At 58.3% G+C, this 25674-nt stretch overlaps 1 protein-coding gene across 1 annotated transcript in view; it reads right to left on the minus strand.

The window, feature by feature from the left end:
* Positions 1-25674, minus strand: part of BCOR (BCL6 corepressor) — a 40841-nt gene that overhangs the window by 11598 nt on the left and 3569 nt on the right. Inside the window, 6 exon segments of the mRNA XM_006090557.3 lie at positions 4434-4625; positions 5094-5147; positions 5753-6693; positions 6696-8589; positions 9458-9536; positions 10835-10960. Of these exon segments, the coding sequence (XP_006090619.1) occupies positions 4434-4625; positions 5094-5147; positions 5753-6693; positions 6696-8589; positions 9458-9536; positions 10835-10920 (3246 nt within the window). The 5' untranslated portion in view covers positions 10921-10960.

The following is a 25674-nucleotide window of genomic DNA, read 5'->3' on the forward strand; positions in this document are numbered from 1 at the left end:
ATGGGGGAAAGCACATCGCTGCACCAAGGAGCTGCTCCCCTGTCCTGTCCAGAAGGAAATCTAAGCCCCCCCCCCCCCGAGGCCGGCCCTCAGCAATGCCACGCACACCCACAGGACCTTCCCAAGGCAGGAGGCCACCCCTCCCTCCGTCAGGTCACCCCTCTCCACGCGAGGCCACCACTGGCTGAACTGCCTTCCTCAATCACCTCAGCCCATCTCTCCCTACGAGCCAGCTCATCGGCTACTTGGCTGTTCCCAGTTTTTCTAACACACAAACAATTCCCAAACCACCACGGGGATGTTCAGGTGCTCCCCCCACTGACCTGCACGTCACCCAGGGAAGGAGCATGGTACTTCCATAACACTGAGCTAATGACACCATCCATGTCCATTTCTGGGCGAAATCAACACACTCCTCACACGCTGACCGCTTCCAATGTCACCTCCAGCCTTCTCTGGGGGGCATTCCCGGGGCTCAGTGGCCGTCAGTTGTGGGGACAAGTGTCATCCTGGCCTTGGCTAGCCTGTGCTCTTAACGCTGGGCCCCGTAGGTGGGGCAGTGGGAGCTGCGTCTACTCTTGCAAAGGATCGGTGGGCTTGCCCCAACCACGTGGTCTCCCCTCGTGGCAGCGTGGTGGCAGCGCCCCAACACAAAGCTGGCAGAGCCGGGGGCCACCGCTCGCCCCCATCTCCGGCCCGTGCAGCGCGGCTGTGGCTTTGCTCCGTGACCCGCTGAGCCGTAAAGTGGGGACATGACCGCGAGCCGCCTCCCAGGCCGGCGTCATAAACAGGCCCAGCCGCACCGGGGAAGCCGGGAGAAATGGCTCCCACCAAAGGGCACCAAGCCTCTCCAACCAGGTGGAACCGCAGCCCCAGATGGACGACATTTAAGGACATGAGCCCTCCCGGTCACACCTTTCGACTTCGCTGGTCCGTTCAGCCGTCCCAGAGAGCCCCGGGGAGGGCCTGGGGAGCCGTGGGAAACTAAGCTTTTCTTAACAATCACCACGTGCAATTTTAAAAGCGTACTCCCCCTCCCCCCCTTTAGGCAGGAAAGATGTCCAAACCAGGTGGTTGGCAAGCAGAGGTGACAGGGTGATGACACACGCCTTCCAAGGCCACGATCAGGCAGGGGCTGGGCCTGCATGGGCCCTGGCCAGAATGGGGTGCTCGGCCCGTCACCCCCGCCCACACCTCGCTGCCCCTGAGCAGACTGAGAGCCACCTCCACACTCTACCTTTCCGCTCCAGGTTGCAGGGACCCGAGCATGGACAGTCCCAACCCCGCTGCAGAGGCACCTTCCTCGGGGAGCTGCTTTCCCACATCTTCACCCTCACGGCCAACTTCCTGACAGCGAAGTGACTTTCCAGCGCCCAGACCTGGCCTTTGGCCGCAGGGCCGGCCTTGCCCGCCGGGGACAACCACCTGGAGGCCTTGCGATGACTTAGCTCACGTGTCAGCAGGCAGGGACTGGGGACTTGTCTCCCTCCCACAAGCCTGTCCAGCCTCCTGCAGGCTTCCCAGCTGGTAAGGCTGCCTGGGCGCCCCTCCCCCGCCTCCCCCCCAGCCACGCACAGGCCTGCATTCCTGCCCTGTCCCCAGGGGCCCTGCAAGGTGATATCTCTGGCTCTTCCTGAAGTGTCATCAGGAACCCCCCATTCCTAAAGTCGGGGCTCACTTCCATCCCCCCGTCCCCCCCCCCCCCACACATAAACTTTAGTTGCTTTCTTCCCCATTTCGCACAAGGATCTTTTCCCAAACTAAGTGCCTCCACCCTTCCCCATCCTCTAGGCCTCTCAGGCAAAGAGCCCAATTCCCCCCTGCCGCCCAGGCCTGAGAATAGCCCGCAGCTACGGGGCAGAGGCTCCGGGTCGCATTCCTGCACACCGCCTGGGAGCTCCTACAGGAATCTCTCCCAACCACAAGCCACAGGATCACCCTCCAGGGCAGAGGAGATGTGCCGATAGCGCCTGCACTCTTACTGCTGTCGGCCCTTCTGCCAGGGGCCGGCCATGTGCTCTCGGCCACTTGGTGTAAAGCAGATGTGACTGTGGCCGTGTTGTTTGTGGTTTAACACTTATTTCATCCCTGCAGCCTGGTCATATGACTCAGCACATACATCCCATAATTTATCATTGTTATGCCATTGCATTATTTTGCAGCAGCATTGCCATGGCAACATTTACAAGTCACCGTGGCAACAAAGCACCCTCACCACTGGTGAGCCATGCCCAGTGAGCCCGACACAAGGTGGGAAGGCTGCCCGTGCCCGGAAGTCCCCCTCTCCGGTAACCACAGCAGCCCAGCAAAGGCTAAGCTTGTGAACGCACCGTCTACGGGAAAGACACGGCCATCTCTGCTCCCAACTCAAAGCAGTTTCCAGGACTCGCAGGTGCCCGGCCAGAAGACAAGTTTCCTGAGCAAGAAGTTTTGTGGACCCTTTGACTCCCGCCTCCTGCAGCTCCTGCCCAGGCGCCGCCACTGAGCAGGTCCTGGGGCTGCCTTGGCCGAAGGACTGGCAAAGGAGCCGTCACTTCACATTCACGGCGGGATGGACGCATGCCTCCTGCCCTCCCCACCCTCAAAACGCCGCTGATGGCTCCTATTCAGAAAAGTCCAAGGCTGAGGAGGCTCCTGACTCATCGGCTGAACTTCTAAAATAAAAACCTCACTCAGCCACCTCCCTCGCAGACCAAGAATGAGTGAGAATCCTGGCCATTGTGTTTTCAAGTTCATTCACCTTCCCTGAGCTGGCCCTTCTGCGCGGGCTGCACCCACCATCTTAGAAGCTTCTGGTGCCTCCAGGAGTGGAGGGAAGACTGTCTCGGGAGGGGTAAGGTGCCTGGAAGGCGCCCTGAACCCTCTTTGTGACCCCTGCCTGCTCCAGCCCCCACGTGCTCAGAGCTCGGCTCTCAGCCACAGCGCTCTCATGAGAAGAGAACCAATCGGGGGGCGGGGGGCAAACCAAGCCCACGTGGGCTCAAACCACAAGGGCCAGAAGGAGAAAGAAGGCCCATAAGGCCCATTCACGCGCAGCTGAATGAACCCAGCCCACTCAGCCATGTCCTGGGGGCTCCACTGGCCTGGGCTTGGAGAAGCCTCAGGAAGGCCTTTCTGAATCACCCCAGGCTTGGCCCGCCCCCCCTCTGGCCACACCGAGCTCTCATTTCCAGGTTCAGCAGAACAGACTGGGGAGGACACCACCTTCTCCGGGAGCAAGGCCGGGGCGAGGCCGCTGAGATGTGAGGGGCGTGGGCCACGTGGGTCTGGCCCTGTCACTGGAAAACCAAAGGGCAGGAAGACTGGAGGCTGGCTCATTCCCACTCCTTCCAGCCTCCCTCGCCACCCACCCAGAGGGCTTCTCCCTGGCAGGCGCTTTTCCTTCTTCAAAGAAGCACCTGCCCAGGAGCCGGCCTTGCCCACTTCCTGGAGAGCTGGCATCCGGGGGCCTCGGACGGGAAGGGCTATGTGCCTGGTGTGGGCATGAGCCAGGAGAGCTTTCTTTGCCGCTTTCCTCCAGAGCCGCCCGGACCCTCCATTTCACCATGTCAAGCCCGTGAGGCCAAGGAACAAGGACACCTTCACTTCAGGTGCATCCAGAACCCCTGCCGCCAGGTAAGGCCCCTGACAAGCAACAGCAGCGCCCTTGTCCTGGACGAACGCAGGACACATTGGTCCCGGTGTGGCCTCCTCACAACCCCGGCCACAGGCTGCTGCCGACCCCCAGGGTGAGCGCTCCTGGGCCACAAATCCTCCCCAATTCCATCAAGTGTGCGGAGGAATGGCAAACCTCTCACATTTAAAGGCACAGCGCTCCCAATCGCACCCATCATCCCGGACTGTCCTGTCTTGGCGGGGGGCGGCTTTTGCACCCACTCTCTCAAAATGCCCTAATTCCCCATCACCAACGCATCGGGCAGAGAAGTCATGTGAGCAACCCCCAAAGGCCACCGCAGCCGTGGACCAGCTGGTGGGACTGAAGAGTGGCTGGAGGAAAGCGAGCTTTCTCTCCACATTTTGCCTCCAAAACAGGAAACACACTTTATCTAGTGGGAAGAAGCCCTTCATTTACACGGTGCCCCTGCATGGCGCTGTCGCCTCCCCATGATGACAAGCAAACCCGCCACAGAAGAGGAGTCTGCTCCTCAGCCTGCATCGCATTCAAACAAACCCTCTGCGTCTGGGAGAGCACAAGTCCTCTCTCTTCCAGACCAGACTGTGCCTGCGGTGGTGGGAGCCACCTCTGGCTACAAGTATCATTCCGCTACTACAAAAAAGAACACAGATGGGCCACACTAAGTCTCCGGCTGCCGTTCTGCTGTTACACTGTTACTAACTACAGGACACCGTCTTCCATAGGTGCCTCGTTCCCGGAGGCCACAATGTTCAAAAGGCTCGCCTCCGCGGTCCCACACACACGCCACTCGGGTTCACTTACATCGCTCACTGTCATTCTGGTCAGCAATGGCCTCCTCCAGGGCGACCAACTTTGGCTTTTTGTCCTGATTTCCTTTCAAGCTTTCCCACTCTGCAGGGCTGAACTTGCACGCCTCGGAGTCTTTGGTTGTTGGGTGGCCACCTTCTCTCTCTTTCATCTCCAACTCTGAGAAGCGCATCATTGCACGCTAGAAAGAGAACGAAGATGGAAACAAAAACAACACCTTACCATAAAAGCTATTTCATTTGCCTTACCTTAAAGGAAAGTATTTTCAAAGAAAAGTTTGCCCAAAACCAACCACAATTTATGATACAACTGAGATATTTTAAAATTTAACAGATAAAAATTTAAGAGGATCTATATGTAAGTAGTCACACATTCTTTACTCATAAAGCCATATGTATAGATACGTATGCGCTGTGTATGTATAGCCATACATACACTCTTGCATAGAGACAGACATTCTCTCTTGAAGGTAAATAAAACAGAACGAAAACACAACGCAAAGAAAACAAAACAAAACACAACAGAAAAGGAAAAAGTGCACAATGAATAAAGACGACCATGGCCCACAAACTTCCCTTGGTATTTGGAAATGAAATTTAACTCAAAAGGTTTATGGAAGATTCTAGTAATAAAAATTTGAAGAACTGACCTCACAGTAAGCAGCGGGTAGACATAAAATACTGTCCTCTTGTAATCCTTCCATCTATGTAATTAAATGGATGAAGTTATCTAAATGATCCATTGAGTGCCCATTTTAATTTGGCTTTATTTATCTTTTAATTAAAAGTAAAATATCTTAAGGAAATTCCTATACAACATCTATCATTCACTAGCAAGTTAAATACATACTCTATCCCTTTAAGCGAGCTTTTATTTTTTTTTTTGGTGAAAAAAAAACTGCACGAATCCCACAGACATGCGGCTGCTACACACCTCCACCAAGTAGCGCGTCAGGCATCCTAAGTAGCACTTCTAGGCATATTCGTTAACGTACAGTCACGGCAGAGAAATTAAAGCAACTGATAGGTACACGTCATGCAGTCTTTAGCCTTCACACTCAGTAACTTCCTTTATCAGCATCTGAGTGGCGTTCTTAAAATCTACAGAATAACTTAAAATAACCAGGCACATGAACCTCCTCAGTGCTCCCCCTCAGGTCCCCTTACTGGCCACCTTTCATACATTTAAATTACCATAAGCTTCATAACCACACCTGCCTCGCCAGACCCCCCCACCCCCACCCCGTCCCTTTACACATTACAAAGCTGACAACTGATCAAGTCACTGAGATTCGGGGGCGGGGCTCACCTGCAGTGCCCGCTGCTCCCGGCTCAGCTGACTGGAATCTGCGTACAGTTCGGTGGTGACACACTTGAATCTGTCACCCACGTAACCAGCGGAGTTGGCGATTCTCTTGGCCAGCTTCGATGGCTTCGGCTTCAGCACTTTGCCATCAGATTCTGCCTCATCAGCTCCATCTTTGGTATAGGTGGGGGTGACGTCCACACTGGGTGGGGCACCGCCCACACAAAATGGTTTGGGGTCCTCTGGGGTTTTACCAAAAGTTACAGCAGGGCCATCGCTCCCGAGTGTCGGCTCCAGGAACGGGGGTGCGGAGACCGGCACCCCCAGGTTCTCCTTGCTGGGGCCCGCTGGAGCGCCCTCCTTGCTTAAGCTGAAGACGGCCTGGCCCGCGGCCTGTTTGAAGGCATAAGCTTCATGGAAGTCACTGATGCGCCCCAGCTCCTCTCTCAGGGCCATGAAATCGCGGTGCGACTGCAGGGCCGGCTCGGCCGCGGGCTTGGCGGGCTCGGGGGTCTGGCCGATGCTGTCGGCGGCGAAGCCGGCTTTGGACACGTTCGCGTCAGGTTTAGTGTCTGACTCTTCCCGAAGGAGGTCCACATAGACGAGCTTGTCGCTCTTGATGACCGTTTTGCCTTGATTCCAGCCGGGGCTGGGCTTCAGGTTCTTGTCGGCGGGAACGTCTGGGTGTAACTTGGTGCTGCTCGCTTCCAGCATATCGAAGCGGCTCCGGTGGGTGGGGTCCTCGTAGCGGCCTCTCTCGTGGGACCGGGACCTCCTCTCCGGCTTCTCCTCCTTCGCGATCTCTATGGGCGTGTGAGGTATCAACATGGGATGCACCATGCCCAACCCCAGCGCGTCCTGGTAGGTCACAAACTCCGGCCGGCCGGTGGGCAGCCCATAGGGCAGGCCGGGCTTGGGGGCCAGGTGCCCGGGAAAGAGACTGCGTTGGGCAACAAGACGGGGTGAGGGTAGACAGGTCCCTTGCCGTGTAAGGAGAGGGGGCTGATGGCGATGCCCTCGGGCGCCGGGTAGGGGAGGTAGCTCCTGGGGTAGGGGATGGGTGGGGACCTGAACGCCTCGTTCGGAGAGAGGAAGATGGAGCTGGGCGGGAGGCCATTCTCGCTCGCTTTGAAGCTCGGGTCTGGGTTGCTGGCTTTGGCGCCCTTGCTGCTGGCCCCGCTGTGCTTGGCGGGCGTGGTCTGGGGCTGGCCCACGTGCTGGATGACGGACGGCGTGGTGTCCACGGAGCTCCTGCTGGTCTTGCTGCCATCGGCATTGGCATTGGCATTGGGGGCTGGCGACGCGGAGGCCGGGCGGCCCGCGCTGGACACCGCCCCCGAGACGTTAGTGACCACGGTGTCCGTGCCGCCCATGCGAGGACACGAGGAACTCCGCTGCTGCGGGAGGGCCCAGTCCAAGGCCTTGTTTTTGAGCGGCAGGCCCTTGCCATTGTTCTCCTCGCTGGGGCTGGGCCCGGGCACCACCCAGGACGAGGGCGCCGTGCTGATGATCTCAGATCTATAGATAGCGCAGCCGCTCCCCGGAGGGGATAAGGTTTCCTTGGGCATCTCGCCCCCGGCCAGCACGAGGCCACTCGCGGCTCTGCTGTGCACCAGCACCGTGGGAGCCATTTTCTTCATGTGCTCGGCTTTGGACGCGTCTGCGTCCACCACCTTCGAGGACAAGTCCAGCGGCTTATCGGTGACGTCTTTGGTAATCGTCTGCTTCTCCAAGAGAGGAGGCGAGCCCCCGTCTTTCCTGTCCTGACCCGCCGTTTTCCGAGGGTGCCCGGGCACCGGCTGCGCGCTGTCCGCCCCCTCTGCCGCCTTCGGGTACTTGGAGAGCCGGGCCACCGGGAAGTCTCCGCTGACCGTCATGTATGGCTTCGGCAGGGTGACGGAGGGCGACGTGGAGATCCGGCCGTAATGCTTGTGGAACTCGGGGTAGGTGTCCACCGTGGGCTGCGAGGGCAGGTGGACCCGGGGTGAAGGCCGAGGCGAGGGCGGCAGCAGGAGCGCCGCGTCCCCGGGCAGGCCGCTGCTGACCGGCTTGGCGGACGGCACCCGGGGCTGCTTGCTGTTCTGGATGTGGGGGTAGGCGTGGGAATCGACGGGGCTCCCGGGGTTGACGCCCATCTTCCAGGGCAGGCTCTTGTCGGCACAGTGGACCAGCGGGGGGATGGCCGGGGAGGCCGAAGGCGTCGAGAGCCTCATGGGCGAAGCCAGGGACGAGGGGATGTGGGGGCTGACGTAGTGGGGCGGCGGCAGGTAGAGGAAGCGCTCCCCGTTGGTGCAGACCGGGGAGTAGAGCGGCTGGGCCAGGCTGTAGGACTGCTGAGGTAGCAAGGCCTTGTACATGTTCAGGGGGTACTTGTTTGGCGAGTCCAGGAAAGGGTAGATGGCTGGCGTGGCCCCCTCCATGTAGGGGTTGACCCAGGGCAGCCGCAGGTAGCTAGCACCATTGATGTTGAGAGGGCTCTGCTTGTCGCCGGCCGGCCGGTCCAAGCCCAGCGCCTCTGCGGGGGGCACCGCGCCTTTTTGTATTCCGGGTGGCGTTTTGTAGATGGCACTGAAGCCATTGGGGGCTTTTCCGGAGACGGCGGAGGCCTCCACCGTCTCGGGGGTGTTGGGTTTGAACTGCACCTCTGGGTTTCTTTCGGAAGAAAACCCGAGACCGCCGAGGGAACTGGCGGCGGCCTCCCGGCCTTTCTCGGAGCCCAGCCCGCACAGGCTGGAATACACGATGTTGCCCGGGACCCGCAGCCCTTCCCGAATGAGGCCGGTGCGGTCCATGCTCAGCGCCGTCAGGCCATCGATCCGATGGGCAGTGGTCGCGTCCACCTTGGTGGAAGAACACGGGGGTTACTAAGACATTCCTCCCAAGCACCCGACCGTCCCAAAGACCGACTGCCACCTGCTCAGTAACACACCAGGCGCCTCAGCATCTGAGCAGAAAGGGGGGAGGAGGAAAGGGTGCGGGTTCTCCGGCCCCCTCCCCCCTCATCCAGAACCCTTGGCTGCCAGTTCCACTAGGGACCCTGAAAGCCCAGAAAATGTCGATCCCTTTAGACTCGCGGCCCACACGTTATCAGTCATCTATTAACTCTGGGAAATTCACCTTCTCAGCAAAAAAACACGGGGCCGCCACGGACACACACTAACTCCACGCCTCTCAGACTAACCCTCCGTGGCCTGTGGGTGGGGGCGGGGCCGTGCTCACTGGGTCTTTCCTGGATGCTATTTAACATAACAAGAAACAATCTTCAGCGGAGGACTGGAGATGGCTCATTTCTAAATCAATAAAGAGGCCAGGGGTCAAACTGCGGTTGCATCTTTTGACTTCCTCTCCCTGGTGTCTGAGAAGCTCGTGCGTTTCAGATTTTACTGGAAACGGAAACCCTAAGGATCTGTTTGGAGGCTGGCAATCTCTCCATCCGGGAGCACTGATGTGGCATGCAGCTTAGCGAGGAAAAGGCGGCACATCTCCCACCCGGCTAGGGGACCTGGGCACATCGAAAGGACCCGGAGTGGGAAGGGATGAGGTGAGGGCCTAGTCCTGCGGCAGACAGCGGCTTCCTACTGAGCCCTGCCCTGAAACACCAGGCTCCACCCCCACCCAAGCCCTTTAATGATATGCAAATTAATGCACGATTGATTACAGATCACTGCGACTCAGATAGCACATCAACAGAAGCCATTCATCTCTTACCACGTTGTGGTTCAAGGGATTTTCTTCCCTCAGTTCCAGTCTGGCCTTTGAAGCGTCACCGTCATTTACAGGAATTTTCCTACGTGAAAGGACACACCGACTTCATGAAAGCATCCCTTGCTTAAGCCATCATTCCCAGATTGCCCCCAGAAAAGACCAGTTCCTAATAACTCCATTTTTTTTCAACTGCCCTGAGAAAACATTCCTCCCCCATGGCCATACTGCAAGTTGTCCCCAAGTGGTGATTTAACTGGACCGGGGCAAACAAAGGCAGGACAACAGGGATGGGAGATCACAAACATGACCACCCCGAGGTGGGTCAGCTGAAAATTAAGCCCAGCCATTCCTCCAGCACAATCTTTTCTCCAGAGATGCCAATCTGGGCTCTGCTGTCTTAGACGACCCTTATAAGCTCTACGTGAGGACAGACATTAGCACACTGGTCAAAGCCCAAAGCAGGGGACAGAAGGCCGGAGTGTACTGGCCACATCGACCACTTCCGTGTTACCCACGAGGGCAGGCTCTCAAAACTTTTCCCCAAAGTTAGGTCCCTGTCCTCCGAAACTGGTTTCCATGGTGACAATGAAGCCATATTTGATTGCCTTTATCAAAACGATGAGGGATAAACACTAATATCATACAAATGTCAACTGCTCCCGGCTCCAGAGGAAGCCGCACGTCTGTGCCAGGCTGCGGCGGCCGCCCTGGGACTTGTTATCAGGGAGCATCGATAAAGCAAGCGCCTGGTGCCAAGTCCCAAATCCCCAGGATAAAACCGCTGACAAGCAGCAGGGGAGCTCATCATTACCCCGAAAACCAGCCTCGATCATCTGCTTAGATGTCTCCACCCCACGCCCCAAAATCACCGATTAGGAAGCTAACAGAGCCGTCAGCTGACTGAACCCAGGAGCCAACGGCCACGCTGAATGGGCCGTACAGGACGCCTGGAAACGCTGGGCTTAACCGCAGTGAAGGGTGGCTCTCTCCCCAGTTATTACTGAGCAAACTATTTGTTTTAAAAGCACATCGAATGCCGATCCACCTGGGCCCGCACTCCTGACATTTCGAGTTAAAGCAGCATATAGACTGGGATTAATTCTCCTTCATAAATATGAAATAATAAATTAAGAACGAAAGTGCACTGAAAGGCCGCTTTAGGGGCTAATCTTTTAAAGGGCGGCGATGCTTCGCTGAGCTGGGTTGCCTGTTAAAACTGTAAATCAAGCGCCGCCAGCGAGGCAGATCTTTCTCCCCCACCCCTTTCGGGGCCCACCGTGGCGGTGAGAAAGCGAGGAGGCCTGGGCTCGCTCAGGGGCAGGGGGGAGACCCGCAAGATTCCCGACCTCCCAGCCCTCCCAGCCGGGCGTGGGCGCTCACCTGTCTTCGTTGATCCCGCACATGCGGACCCGTTCGCTGCTCATCCAGCTGTGCACGTTCCCATACAGGGGGGTTGCTGAAAGCATGTCGTCTTCTTGGATGGCAGCTTTTCTTCAAGCGTCTAGTCTGTTTAAAACAAAACAAAACAAAATCCCAGGAGGTTGACTAAAGAGCCAAATAGGAAACGAGAGAAGCCCTCTTTTTAGGCAATCCCCACAGAGCGCAGACCCGGGGAGGCAGACGGTGCCCCGGGGCTGCCGATGGCACACACCACACCCCAAGGGTCCGGGGAGGCGAGAGGGTTAAAGCTGCCTCACACCATCACGGCGGACCCCTCCCTGCCCGCAGGCTGGCCTCCTCTGCCTGGGTCCCGGCCTCTGCATCAGAGCAGGTGGAAGGCACAGCAGCCAGGGGAGGCCCACGGTGCCCTGAGTTTCCGGGGCTGTGCAACTTCCAGTTCAAGGGTTAAAGAGTCGGGGGGCTGGTGGCCCACGGCACCCCAACCCCTAGATTAGATTAAGCACCGAACCTGGGTGGTTTGGCCTGGGAGCTGCAGGGGGAGGCGGCTGAGTAATTCAATGACACCAGCTCACTGGGGACACAAATCATTAGCGAGCGAGCGCACAGGTCTTAGCAGCCCAGGCTGCTGGGCTGCAAGCCGCTGGCGCCCTGGGAGCAGCCAAAAGCCACCCATTTTCCACCTCCCGGGAGGGGACGGCTGCCAGCCAGAGGGGGGAGAGCACCTCTCCCCACCCCCACTTCCTTACCCCCTCGGCCCTGCCCCCACCCCCAGCACATTCTAGTTTGCTGCATGAGTGAAGGGTCAGGACAAGCTGCATTTTATTAACAGGATTATCACGGCGCGTGATTTATCCTCGTGCAGGATTTTAATTGCTCTTCGGAGGTTGAGCCGTTTCTTTTGACTGCGCTTCAGCCCATATCCTGCTGTTAAATGCTGGGTTAATAAGTAGGGGAGCCTTTAATGCCTGGGACCGATGGCCCTGGGCAATTCCCTGATCGCAATCACAGCCCAGCTCCCTCGGCCGGACAGGCCGCGCGGCATCTCTCCCCCGGACCCAGGCCCGAGCGTGGAACCACTGACACGAACACCATCAGGGGAACTTTCTTCCTCCTTCTCCCTCACACACCCACCCACACAGTTTCCGAAAGCCCAAATGTTCCCGAAGTCGACACATTTCCTTTGTTAGCAGGAAAAAATATGCAAATGATCGTTTTTTTACACTTTAGCGCAGAAAGCCTGCCGGGTCGCCTGGGATGGAGGCACCGGGTCTGGGTCTTTTCAGAGGCGCAGAGGGTGGGGGTAGGGAGCACCAGGGAGGCCTGAATCCAAATGCCAGGCTGTCCTTGGGCATTTCTTTGTCCCAACTAGGCCCTTTGTCCACCAGCAGAGCCCCACCAGCCCCTAGACATACAACACCGTCTGTTCACCAAGCGCCACGGGCGTGGGCACACCGCGCCCCGCGTTCAACAATGAAGCCGGAGGAACGCGGAGGCCATCTGCGGAAGGTGGCAGGCCTGGCGGGGGTCCTGAGGGGGCTAGTCCTCCAGGAAGCATCTTTCTTCATCGACCGGGGAGTTTCCAAAGCACAAGCCACGCCCCCCACCCCCAAAAGAGTCGGACTCAGGTATTGAGGGTCTGCAGAGGCGCAGAGGCTTTTGGTCCAAATATACAAATGGAGTTGGGGGAGGCCACCACCAGGCATGTCCCCAACGCTCCTTCTAACAAAAGGAAGACATCGTGAGCGGCCTGGTGTGGACGGTGGGCAACATTCCTTGGTGCCAGTGTCCTTGGCCATTGGCTGAAGCAGTGGGACCAGACCACGCCACCCCCACTGTGTGCCAGGGTCACTGAATCAAACCCCCAAGAAAAGGATGCGGAAGAAAAGTGTGCACCTGCGGTGTCCGTCTTCAGAACTGGCCTTCCCTTGCACAGCCCCTCCCCGCACACCTCCTTAGTAGCCACTCCGTGACAAGGACCCCCGACACCTGGCTGAAGGCCGAGGAAGGGAAGGGCTGCCTCCATCAGCCCCGAGGTCCTTCCCGGGCACCAGGATGCGGTGTCTCACACGCACACGATCAGACACGCACAATTCAGTGTCGTGTGTATGTGTGTGTGTGTGTGTGTGTGTGTTTAGGGGTGACGCTGGCAGGGGGATGGGCAGGGATGAACACGAAGAAACAAAAAAAGACGGGGGGGGGGAGTGTTTCCATTGTTGGATCCTGCTGACTACACACACACACACACACACACACACACACCACACTTATAATCTGTAGCTGCCCCATGAACTTTTTGTGAACTGTTTAAAAGTGGAGGTCTGTTGAACAAACAGCGGCGCCACTGCCAGCCATAATTTCATTGCAACAAGCTAAAGACTTAACTCTTCAGGCTCCTGGCCCAAGATGGAGCCGAGTGGAAAGGGCCAATGAGCCGTGGGCCTGCCTGGCACCAGGCCCTTCTCAGGGTGACAGACAAGAGCAGCCCAACTGCCCGGCAGGGACATGCTCGCCAAAGGCTACACTGTGTACCCCCAACCACAGAACCGGACTCCCCCCTCATCTCTCTGGGATGCTTTACTAGGGGGGACGGTGGGGGTAAGAAACCAAAAGAGAACGAGAGGCAGAGATCTAGCCAATCGCCCACTCCGGATCACCCACGCTGCTTCTAGAAGTGGCTGTTGATGTAGTTGGGACTTTGTGTTTTTTTCTAAACCTCTAAAGGGAAGTGCCTCAAAACTGGCTTCGCTGACCCTGAGCCATGGAGGATCAACAGGGCAGGCCCTTTGCGGCTCCATAGAAGAGGCTCATCTGCCCTATTTCTCAACACCCCCACCTCCCGCACAGGCGGCTCTGCTTCGCCGAGTGCCAGGACGTGTGAAGTCACTCAGGAAAGCGCTGGGCAGGCACCAACCTGCTCGCAGTGCGAGCTGCCCGGCTACACCCAGGCTCCGGGTTAACCCTTTTCCCAGGAGCGGAGACGAGGGCGCAAGGCTGCGGGACGGGATGAAGATGGACGATGGTCCAAGGAAGAGGGTGGACGGGGAGGCTGAGGAGTGGCTGGAACAGCGGGTCTGGGGAGAGAGCTGGCTCGCAAGATGCAGACACACACCGAGGGGCCCACACACCGAGGGGTCTCTGGCTCTCAGGTTGGCGGTAACCGGAAGCGCGGGAGAGCTCGGGGCTCCCTCAACAGACGTGGGCAGACATCTGCTCTGGGAGCCAAGAGCTATGATTAGTGTCTGAGCCTGGCCTGGCCCGCGGAGAAGGGCCTGATTGGCAGAAAGAGGTCAGAGGGACCACCCTCGGTGACAAGGCCTAAGGGGGCGCACGGGCCTCAAGGCAGCATCCGCCACCACCATGCCACTTATTCCTGCCGTGAGGACACCATTAGGGATGGAGGGAAAGAGAGAACGCAGAAAACAAAGAGCAGGTTGAAGAAGAAGGCGCCGGGCTGAGAGGCGGGATGAGGGAAGGGAGGGAGGCAGCACAGACCCCGTTGGCACCTGTCCTTCCTCCCCGCCCGGCTCCTCCTGGCGCCAGGCCACTTTCCGCCGCCTCCGCCCGCTCAGGTGCCCATCAGTTCCAGTCTGCACACCGCGCTTGTCAAGTGAAGCAGACAGAATGGAAACATCGCCACCGAACCGGCCAGCTCCCGCGCCTCACACCCACTGATGGGGCCCCTTCCCGGGGTCTCCCTCGCTGGGCACCTTGTCCGGGGCGGGGACCCCGGCCAGCGTGCAGTGGGGCCTCCTCCGGGAGGGGGTGCCCCTCACCGCTTGGCTGTTCTCTGGAGAACATGTGTGCCTCTGGGCAGGTGGCTGAACCTCGTCAACCCTGGTCCCTCATCTGTAAACATGCGGCACACGCTTTCCAGGGGATTGGCCTGCCCTGTGGACTTGAGCTCTGCCTGGCCATCGCGGGTACAGGCCGAGTTTCACCCCATTAGACAGCAACCCCAGAATCGCAGTCTAGCTTCTCTGTGGCACCAGGAAGGCCGAGGCGGGGACAGAGGGGCCGGGCTGGGGAGGGTGACCTTCAGCAGAGTTGCGAGGATTTCGGGGAAGCAGAAGCTACCCCTAGGGAGCCCTTCCTGCGGCAGCTCCAAGCGCAGCCGGCTCACAAGCTGGGTCCTGCTCGGCTGGGGGTGGGGTGGGGGTTGCTATTTTACGATGGGGAGCGCTGTGGGGTGGGAGATGAGAGGAGAAAGCTCCCCCCATGTGCAGTGTTGGGGCGGGTCCCCCTGGGTGTGCAGAGCAGCAGGTAGCTGGCACCCCCAGGCTGTTCCCCAAGGTCGGGCCTCAGGCTTCCATGTTGGGGTGCGGTGGGGGGGAGCGATCCAGCCTGCCCCGGCGCTGGCTCCTGGCACACTCCCAGTCGTGGCGATCGCCTCCGGGGGCCTCCCCACCCACGCCCCAAGTTTAGCATTAGTAATAGACGGGGCTGCGGAGCCAGGGGTGGGGGAGGGGAGGAGGGCGGGGCACTCCTGCAGCCCCCCCCCTTTCCGAGCAGCCAGAACCTTCCCTACCCCCTCGCAGGGCCGTGGGTCAGAGGAGAGAGGCACTAGGAGTGAACTTGGCCCTGGGGGGGTGCGGGGGGACGGCGCTGGCCCCGAGAGCAGCAGGGGCGCCCCCTCCCCCGACTCAGCCCCGAGCGCGATCAGTCGGCAACAAAGGGATTTTCTCTCCCACCGCACGCACCCGGGCGGCTCCGGGCTCCCCGCCCTCCCCGCGGGGCCGCGCACACCCGCTCCCACGGCGCGACCCCGCCTGGCCTTCCACGAACCGCCCCCCCAGCCCCTGACCTGGATTAACCTAACCCCTCGCCCCGCACACTCCTGGGGGCCCCTTTCCCGAGCCCTCGCTCGGCACCTCCGTTCCCCGACACTGTTTCTGACAAAAAGCAACTTCGGGAGGGCAGACAGGGAGGCTAAGGTGTGCTGCCTGCCAGCCGAGCCCCCCCTCCCCCGCCCCCAGCCTAGGCTCCCTCCCGACCAGCCTGGAGTGTTGCCTCCGTGGACCCCTCCCCCAAGATGCAAGCCAAGTGTAGCCAAGTGTAAAGACGGAGGGGTGGGGGAGCCCCAGGATGAGGGGGAGCTGCTGCCCCTCTGGGGCTGGCAGCCCAGCCCTGCACTCCCCCCCCCCACCCCCAGGTAGATCCATGGCCTGGGGACAGCTCAAGGGACCAACGCTGGACCTGTCCCCTTCCCCCGCTGCCCAGCAGGCCACTGCCCCGGCTTTTTGTTCCTTTCACTTTCTCTCACGGCTGTGCCACACACAACCACGTGCGTTTGCAAGAGGGGGGTCCGTTTGGAAGCTCGTGGCCTCCCCAGCAGGAGGAGGCCCAGACGGGAACCCTAGGTTGAATGCAATTAATCACTTACCCCCCCCAAATCCCACACCCCGTTCTGTCTAGTCTCTACAGAGCTGGGTTCCCACTTGGCATTGGATCCAGACTAAACGATTCCCACCACTCCACAGGGGGTGTCAGCGCCCCGCGGTCCCCACCAGGGCTTTGCAGAAACGAAGCCCAAGTAATGCCCCCCCCCAAAGGAACGAGCCACACCATAAGGCTATTAACAACAGCTACCACCAGCACACACAGGAAGCACAAAGGAACTTTTTACGAATAAAAGATGCAGAAAACACAGGGTCCTGTGGCCTGCACCCGCGTTCCTTGCCAATTGTGTGCTGCCTGGGGGTCCTGGGAAGGCTGGAGACGGGGGTCAGAGGAGGAGAGGGGCACCCACTTTCTTTACAGGGAACAATGGGAACCCCGTGTCTGCTACTCAGCCTTGGAACTCGGAACATCCCAAACAAAGCTGGGAACAAGTGTGGCTGAGATGGGGGCCCGGGAATTTTTGTAGCTGCTCAGAGCTTAATTACTCCTCCTTGATCCGTGGGACCAGACACGACACCGCCACCGCCAAGGTTAAAATGGCCCGAACAGCGCCGAGCAGATGTGAGCGAGCTGGCAGACGCGCAAATGAGGCCTGCCTCGGAGCCCGATAACAAGTGACTAATACATTGCATATCGTTGAAAGAAAATTATTTTTCTCTAATTTGCATTTGCTTGGGGGAAAAAAAAAAGCCAACCAGAGTCCCTCCTCGCAAGCAAGCACGGCGTCTAATCCTGGAAATCCAGGCCGGCTGCTTTAAGAGAGCTGGAAGGAGGGAGAGGCTGCCAGTGTTTTGGCGATGGGAGCTTGTTTATCTTTCCGCCTTCCCTCCGAGGCGAAACTCGTTTTGCAAGCAACATTCCTACAGAAAATGGCACACGTCATAAAGAGAGCCCGGTTTCTAGAACTGGCACCGAAGTTCACGGATCACTCCAGAAGCATCTCCCGGCGCCCCGCTGGGGAGCCCGGCTAAACGCCGGAGTCCACGTTCCCGCTCCGACCGGGAGACCTGGCCGGTGGGGGTGGGGCGGACTCCATCTACAGACATCCTGTAGGCAGCGCACCTGGGGACCCGCAAAGTCACCCGGAACAGGGCAGGGTCTTCTTCCGCACCCTGGGGGCTGGGGCTCAGAAGGCCCCCCCCCCCGGGGAGGGAGGGGGTGACACTCCGCTGGCCCCAGGACAGCTCAGGGGCAGACCCCCCACCTTTGAGGCCATCCCTGAATTTCCAGGACTGGAGATGGTGATCGCTGCCACCAACAGCTGTCCCTCCCACCCTGGCGCCTCCCTGCAGAGCCTGGCGGGGGGACAGGGGTGGGGGTGGGGGTGGCAGGAACGCAGAAGGCCTGTGGCCGCGGGCCTCCAGTTGACTAAGTCAGAGTGGGTGGCGCTGTGGGCAGCCCTCAAGGCTGCCTCTCTTTGCCCTGCAGCTGAAGCAAATGCACCCTAGAAAGGGGCAGGCTCGGGAGGGCAGGGAAAGGGATGTGGGTGATCAGAACCCAAGCTGCACCCCTCCCACCCAACCACACCCCCCTATTTGGGGCCCGACCCCAAACTATTGGGTAGGGGGGCTAGACGCGGGCCGTGCCGAGCACTCTTAGCGTCCGCCTGTTCAACTTGTGTGAATAACGGGGACATTTCAGAAGAAGAGGACAAGGGCCTTCAGAGCCTTCAGTTTCCAGAAGCCTCCAGTTAATACATTGTTTCCAAGCAGTGTGCTCAGGGCCCAAAGTTAGCTCCCCAAACCTGAAAAACCCCGTCCTGGGCGGCTAAGGACCCAGGCCCACAGATCCCGCGTGGCCAAGCCCCTCCAGACAGGGACACCCACCACCCCTGGGGCCCGCTCCCGCCACCTCCTTCTAACAAGTTCCCTCAACCACAACACACCAGCCATCCTGCCTGCACCGCCAGCCCCGGGAGCCGGGGAGGTGCGTGCGGGGGGGGGGGGGGGGGCCCCCCCCCCGAATTTTTTCTTATCGGAGGACACTCTGGCCACAAAGTGGCCGCCCACCTCTGCGGCCCGCATAGTGTGCGCTTTTGTGTGCGCGCTGGGGAGGCGCAGCGCAGCTCGTGCACCAACAGCTGTCACATTATTTGCACTCGCTGTAAAACAGCCTTCACATTCCCCCCTTACCCACATAGTTAGAGCCCAGACTAACAATCCACAGTTCGAGATCAAACCAACAACAGCAGCATTGTGCCTGCCTCCGCGGCCTTCGCACCGAGCCCAGCAGCTGGCAGGTTTCTCCGGAACCAGGGGACCCCCGCCCCCCGCCCGCCGCGCCTCCGGCTCCAGCCGAGGCTAGCCAAGGCAGCATGCGTTGGTCGCTGCCAGATTGTCAAAGCGAGAGAGCACGGCCATTTCACCAGGGTTGCAGCGCGGTGTTATCAGCCGGCTCCTAGTTTGCTCCTCCTGGTGGCCTGGGGGACGCCTCCCCCCGCCCAGTTCCTCAGCTGGGAATAAAGGTTGTGCAGGCTCCCAGGGCTGCTTGCTATGCTCAGCAGAGCATGGGCCAGCCTTGCCTGGGCCACGCTGGGGATCGGGGCGGGGAGGCCTCCAGCTCTACTGCCCGCCACAGGGGCCCGCCAGGCAGTTCTGCGCTTTCGCCAGCCCCTGTGTTTCGGAAATCGTCCAACTCCCGGAATACTTACTGGTCGCCCCACTGATCAAAATGTCTCCTTTATGATTTTTGGTTAAGTCGAACATTTCCATAATCGTCATTATTAGCGCAAATTACACGCCTAATCGGTCCTTAAATAGATTTTAATTAAATAATCATACAAGGCTCATTTTATGACTTAAGAAAGGCATTACTTTTCGTTATAAACTTTCCACCAGGATATAGAATAACGATATCAGACAAATACTTAGTCTTTGAAAATCACCGATAACCAATGGGCAAAGTGTGATGGAACGGACTAGATTTCACCTTCTGGAGTCCAAGGGGAGACCAGACCCGCCACATCTGCGCGACAGTCCCGAGAAGAGGGGGTGGGCTTCGTCTGGAACATGACTTTCGCCTTCTCTTTGGAGCCAGCAGAGAGCGACCCCAAATGCCACTCCTCCTTCCTCACTGAAGAGCTTTCTCCAGCCAGAAGCCTCCTAGCCCCCCACCCCCTCCACCAGCCCTCCCACCCCACCCCTCCGTCTGCAGGGAGCACAGCGCGGGCAGGCTGCTCGTTAAATGCCGTGTAAAATGCTGTTAATAAAATAATAAATACAAAGGTGGAGGCTGCTGGTTCCACGGGTGTTTTGACTGGCGAGACCTTGGCACTTGCCTGTGTTTATGGGCAGGCGACTGGATGTTTCTAGACTTCATTTCGCCTTTCCTAAAGGCCTAGGCCGGGAGCGAGCGCAAGTTGGCCTTTGGACAGAACTGGTCAATGCCTCAGTTTCTCCGATGGAAGCAAGTTTCACACCCAAAGCTGGAACATGCCCCACTGAGACCCTCAACAACAGCCCCCTGCCCTGCTCCCCTTCACCCCCCTCTGGGGGTCCCCAGGGCAAAGGATACAGTGTCTTCAGACGGCAGGCAAAGCCCGGGCTGCCCGAAAAAGGACCGCTGTTGGGTGTGTTCTGGCCACACTCTACCTCGGGAACAGTGAGCTAAGATGGGGGCAAACTGCTGGCCTGATAAAACCCACTGCTCACGGAACAATGTCAGCAAAGGCTGGGAGGCATTCTTTAGAGAGGGACGGGGATTCGTGCCTACTGAAGCTCTTTCCGCACAAAGGCTTTTAGGGGAAGAAGGGAAAAAGAGGGAGGAGGAGAGGGAGGAGGAGGAGAGAGAGGGAGGGCTCCTGTTTCAGAGCAGGCATCCCCTGAGAGTCAAGAACCAAGTGTAGCTTCAATCAAACGCTGACTTCCCCTCTGGGAGTGAGTAGGAAACCTGATCACAGTAGCACACTACCGGCCGGGATCCATGCAGGTCTGGTTTTCTTCTCATGCTAGTAATTTTTTTAAATACATATCGATATAAAAGAAGCAATCCCTGGCAGACTTTATTGAAAACCACACTGAGCCCTCATAACATCCGGACTTAATCCCTATCAAACAAACCACAGCACCTCTGGCTTCTGCAGCAGGCCACCCCCTCTCACCTCTTCCAACCAGGTCTCCCCCCCCCCCCCGCCCCCCAGCCACTGCCGTCCCCTCCCCCAAAGAATGACGGGAAGACCTCGCCAAAGAGCACCCAGATACCGGTTCTGGAATCAATTCCTAACCATATAATGATCCCACTTGGGGGGCGGGGGTAGCCAAGTCCTTTCATATGGAATCCTTTAAAATGCAGAATGCAAAGAACTGTAACAAAGGGAGAGAGGGAGGGACCCAGGGAGGGGGGAGAAATATCCTTGGGGAAACCCTGGGAGGGGAACTTAACCTGCAAGTTGGTCCCCAGACAGGCCTCAGGTCTTCGGGGGAGCGGGGACTGGCGGAGCAACCTATAGGAACACGACCGGCCATTCAAAGCAGTCCTAATCCTCGGGGCCTACTATGTGCCAAGTATTCTTTGATCCTAAGGTGGATAATTATTCCCAGTCTTACAAATGAAGAAACTTACCCAGGCTCAGAGGCCATAAATAACTTGCCCCCAAGGTCACACAGCTAGTAAAAATGGGCCACGGTCAAACTCAGTCCTGGAGTTGCGGAGAGGAGCCAATTATTGGTCTAATTGTGCCATTGGAAATCCCCAAGAAGTTCAGAAGGCTTCCACAGGCCTGTTACTCAAGTCCAGGGTTAAAAAGCTGGCCTTTAACAACGAGGGAACTCCGTCCACGGGAGCCTGGAACCCGGTTGCTCCTCCACCCAGTCATCTCTCGGCCCATTTGAAGTCTTTCGACATTTCCCCACATCCTCCACATCTCCCTGCACTTGGTGTGAGGCCAGGGCTCCACTTTCTCCTCCATCCGGGATCCCAGAATAGGCTCGGAGAGTTGGTGGGTTGCTACTCGGGTCTCTGCAGAAAGTGCTGATTCCTGCCACCAGGACTAGGCTTGCCACCCTAGTTTCACCACATAGAGCAATAAATCAAATGATCTAGATAGAGCAAAAGCCCTTTGGAGAGAGCGCCTACACCCACCATTCCTAGGGTTGTAAGAAAAAAACCCGGGGACCCGAGTGTGGTGGGGGAGGGGATTAACGTGGAAGTGGCTAGCAAGACGCAGAGCCCTACTGGGCCCCTGGGGGTCCCAATACAGAAAGCCATTCCTTCCCAATTTCTCCTCCCAGAAACTCGGAGTCAGCGCCCAACATCCCCTCCCTCCCCCACCCCCAATTTCCAGATCTGCCCCGGGCTTTCAGATGCTCCTGAAACTACCCACGCCCGCCGCTCAGCTCGGAGGGGGCAGGCACCAGCGGCGGCAGGCGCACCGGACCAGCTGCTCCTCCGTAAGCCTGGGCTCCGGATGTGTGAAACCTGCAGGAGCCACGGGGCAGGGGCCGGCCTACGGGAGGAGGGATCGCCGATGCAGGCGATGGTGGGCCAGGTCCTCACCCTGCCAGCCAGCCCAACACGCCCCCGAGGCCCGGCCTCCCCTGACTCCGGGCCAGTGGCTTGCTCTCATTTTTAAACTTTCCAGCATCTTCGATCGGGGCAGGGTTTCCAGCTCCCCACCTCCGGCCTCCCCGCCCCCCAGCTCGGTGTAGGCGCTTCCAACCTCAGGGGAGTGACCCCCGCCCCCAACCGCGCGAGACCGTGACCCCGGCAGACGCACCCCCCCCACTTGGGCCACCTGGAGCGGGCGGTTTTTCCAGCGATTGGCGTCCCGCTGAGTCTGGGTGGGAGCCAGCCCGGGGCGGAGGGAGGAGAGGGAGGGAATGAGGTAGAAAGGGTTATTGGGCCGCTTAAAATTTTTTTAAAAAACTCTTCAGATGGAGAGTTCTGGGTGTCCCTGACAGGACTACAAGCGCTTGCTCGGATAGAACAATAGAAATGGGGAAAAGAGGCGGAAATGGTGCGGGAAGACCCCCATAAACCTCTCCTCCCCCATGCAGCGCCCATGGGCATTAAAAGACTCCAGTGCCTTCAATGCAATGGTGCCTGTTTATAACTTTTTCCGCTGGGTCCCCTCCTCACATCAGGAACCACAAAGACCAACGTCGCTCCCAAATCCGTTACCTGAAACTCCGAGGCCTCTCACCTGCTCTGCCCCCGGCACACTGGCCCCACTCGCCCCCCTTCCCCAGCAGTTCCTCCGGTTTGCACCTAGACAATAAATTTAGTTTAATTTAGCTTCCGGTCTTTAATTTTAGCAGGTCTCCTTTTTGCATGCAAATCAATATGGCAATTACCATCTAAAAGCTCGCCCAGCCCCGGGTCAATGTAAATTGATCATTGTCCGCCTTCCACAAAATAACACCGGGAGGCTGTGGTGCATAATGAGATTATACTGGAAACTGTCTCTTAGATCACAAATTATATTTTATGCTGTCAGGATCTCCTAGCGGGCTTCCCCACGGGTCTAGCCACGGGGAGCCGAGCCATGGGTGCTGAGGGGTGCTGTCGGCTGGGGAGACATGGCTCTAAAAATTAACCAACTGGGGATCCCCATATCTGAGCCCCTCCATTGCGGGCAGGCACAGATGAGCTTGCGCTGGCAAAGGGGGCCTTCCTTCTACAGAAATGTCCAGGAAAAGTGTCGTTCACTAATTTCCATCCAACACCGGGTCACCTCTCACTCCCAGAGGAACACACCGGGGACAACCACAGAAAGCCCAAGTGCTGGTGATCAGGCGGCTGGCTTCTCAACCCGGCAACTGCCACCCAGGGCTCAGCAGCGCAGCCGGCTTTGCACACAGACAGGATCTGGCCGGCCAGGCACGTTGGCAAAGCAGCCGGGGCGGGCCCAGGCCTCCCGCCCAAGGCTGGGCGAGGTCTCGCCCGGCTCGAACCTTGGGGTCGGGGGATGAAGCCTCCAAGATGGTCCTTTCTCGCCCAGAGCACCGCTCTCCCGCCCTCTGCGGCCCCGGGGCATGGGTGTGACCCTGGGGCCTAACAAAGGGCCATCTGAGCTCCTTTCAGCCCTGGGCTGGCGGGGGGAGGGGTGGGGCCAGACGCGCGAATGGTCCCCCACCCCACCGGGCAGGAGCCCTCGAGGAAACCAAGGTGGCATTGTCAGGGCTGCCAGGCGCTCCTGAGGATGGTCCTGGCTGTGCTGGGGTTCAGGCGGCACGACGGCCTCGAGCCTGCCGTCCGGCCCGTGGCCCAGCCCAGCCTCGCCCGACCCGGAGCGGGCTCCGCCCGGGAGTGCGGTCTTCCCAATAAAAGCTGGAATTCCCGGCTGGGCTCAGACAAAGAGGGACCGTGCCGCGGGCAAAGCAAACCAGAGCCTCGTTGACGTGCGCCTTTGGGGTCAGAGGTGCGTGCTAATCACCCGACGCAGGCCGAACCCACACGGTCCCCTCCAGGGAAAAAGCGAACCAAAATGAAAGCACGCCCCCCTCCCTTTCTCCCAGGGGCCCAGCTTCGAACCTCTCCCGGTTCTGTTTTCTCAGCCCACTGGGCCCTGAGCGGCCTTGAGCAGCTGAGCAGTGCACCACCTCTTCCTGCCTCCTCACCCAGTGTGACCCGCTCCTCCTGTTCCTCCATCCACTGAAGGTCAAGAACTCCCAATCTCGTAGGAATCCTCCTACCCGCTTCACACATACCCTTCTCTTCCAGTCTAGATGGGAAGAAACTATAACCAGAAGGAATATTGGTCATTGCGGGCCATCCACCCTTACGCTGGTCAGCTTTGCCTGCAGTTCCCTTCTAGCCAAAGACACATAATCTCCCTGTGAAGGAGGGTGTGAAAGTGATGGCGTGGCCCACGCTCCCGTGTCCACCATGGTCTCATTCCGAAGGAAAGTCTACTGTCAGACACTGAGTTGTCGGCCATTCAGCCTGTGTAGCTAAGCATGGATGTGTGCGTATGAATGCTTTCTGTTTCCAAGTGACCCTCTTCACACCTTTAAATGGGCTTTTGTCTCTGGACCCAAGTTACAGAAATTCTGCCCGTATCCAGCTCAACCAAGTCTGGGCTTTTTCTTAGAATATCGCTACAGGTCTCTGCACCCGCAAGTCCATGTATACATCCCTCCTGAAGGATCTCTTGCTCCTTACGGGCATCGGGGCCCATCGGGGCCCAAGTGTCTTGATTTGTCTCAGCACATGTCACCCAGGTTCACATCTTAATCTGAGCCTGTCTAACGTGTACACCTCCCTACTGCTTCCATTCTTGCCTTGACTACATGTGGCTCGTTATCAGGCAGGTTAAATGTAACTACAACATCCCATAGACAGCAAACCCTAAAAGGGAGAGGAGGGGGAAGGAGACCGGGGTGCTACTAATGATTTATTTATATACAGTGTAACCCACCCACCAATTTCAACCCCTGGAGAGAACCAGACCAATGCCTGCACAGCTGTACGCAATTGTTAGACCAATTCAACATTGACCCCATGTATGCGTACACAGACGATCCATCTTGTACACATCACTGTCCAGCCCCTGTTTGAAGGCAGTCTTCCTCACATATCTCATACTAACTCCCCACAAGTTCAAGTTAAAAGTGGGTCTATTTATACAGACGACTCCAGGGCCTATCTGCTCTCTCCAATGCAGACCTGTACACAGTGGCCTGGCATTGCAGCTCAGGTCTTCCATTGGCAGCGGTCTTGGTCAGAGGCCCAAACCGACCACAGCTCTGAGACGACCTTCGCCTCCTGGATCGCCCACAGGTCTCTCCTGCGTCCAGGCCTCCCCCAGCGATTAGCACCGGGTGAAACTCGATCATCTAATCAGCTGCGTTTGGTTTTTTGGAAGAATCCAGCCCAACGCACCAGTATGTGCGCGTGCAAACATTAGAGAAAGAAAAACCCCAGGTCCAGACTCCTGCCCCTCCCCGCGGGGGCTCCTCTGCCTCCAGGAATTCCTGCCAGGCTTTTTGCCCACCCCCACCCCCCTCCCAGCCGTCCCTCCACCCTCCTCGCTGGCCCCGCAGGCTGGGCTCGCTCACGCTGCTTCACGGGGAGTCTGCCGCCGCCTCCGCGCCCCCTACTTTTAAAATAAATGACTTGCGAGAGGAGCCCTGCGTGCATGTCTAGAGCGATCTATCACGGGGACAGCGACCCGACACAGCATAAATGTCTCTTACCCAGGCTTTCCAACAAACTTTCCCCGGTGCCAGAGCTGTGGCTCTAATGCAACCTCCAGCCGGCACACGACAATAGCAGGCAAGCTTCGTAGAAACTCGCGCTCGGTGGTCGGCATGCCCCGGGACCCTATAGAATTAATAAAGATGTAATGCGGCTGGAGGTGCATGGATGAACACAAGAATCTTGTTGAGGGATCCTTACTGACTAACCCTAGTACCTAGAGAGATGCAGAGAGCTACAGTTAAAGCTCATCCATGCTTTCGCGAGCCTTTTCCGCGAATTTTGGA

The sequence above is a fragment of the Myotis lucifugus genome, unplaced genomic scaffold (assembly GCF_000147115.1).
Source record: "Myotis lucifugus unplaced genomic scaffold, Myoluc2.0 scaffold_76, whole genome shotgun sequence".
Taxonomy (NCBI): Eukaryota; Metazoa; Chordata; class Mammalia; order Chiroptera; family Vespertilionidae; genus Myotis; species Myotis lucifugus.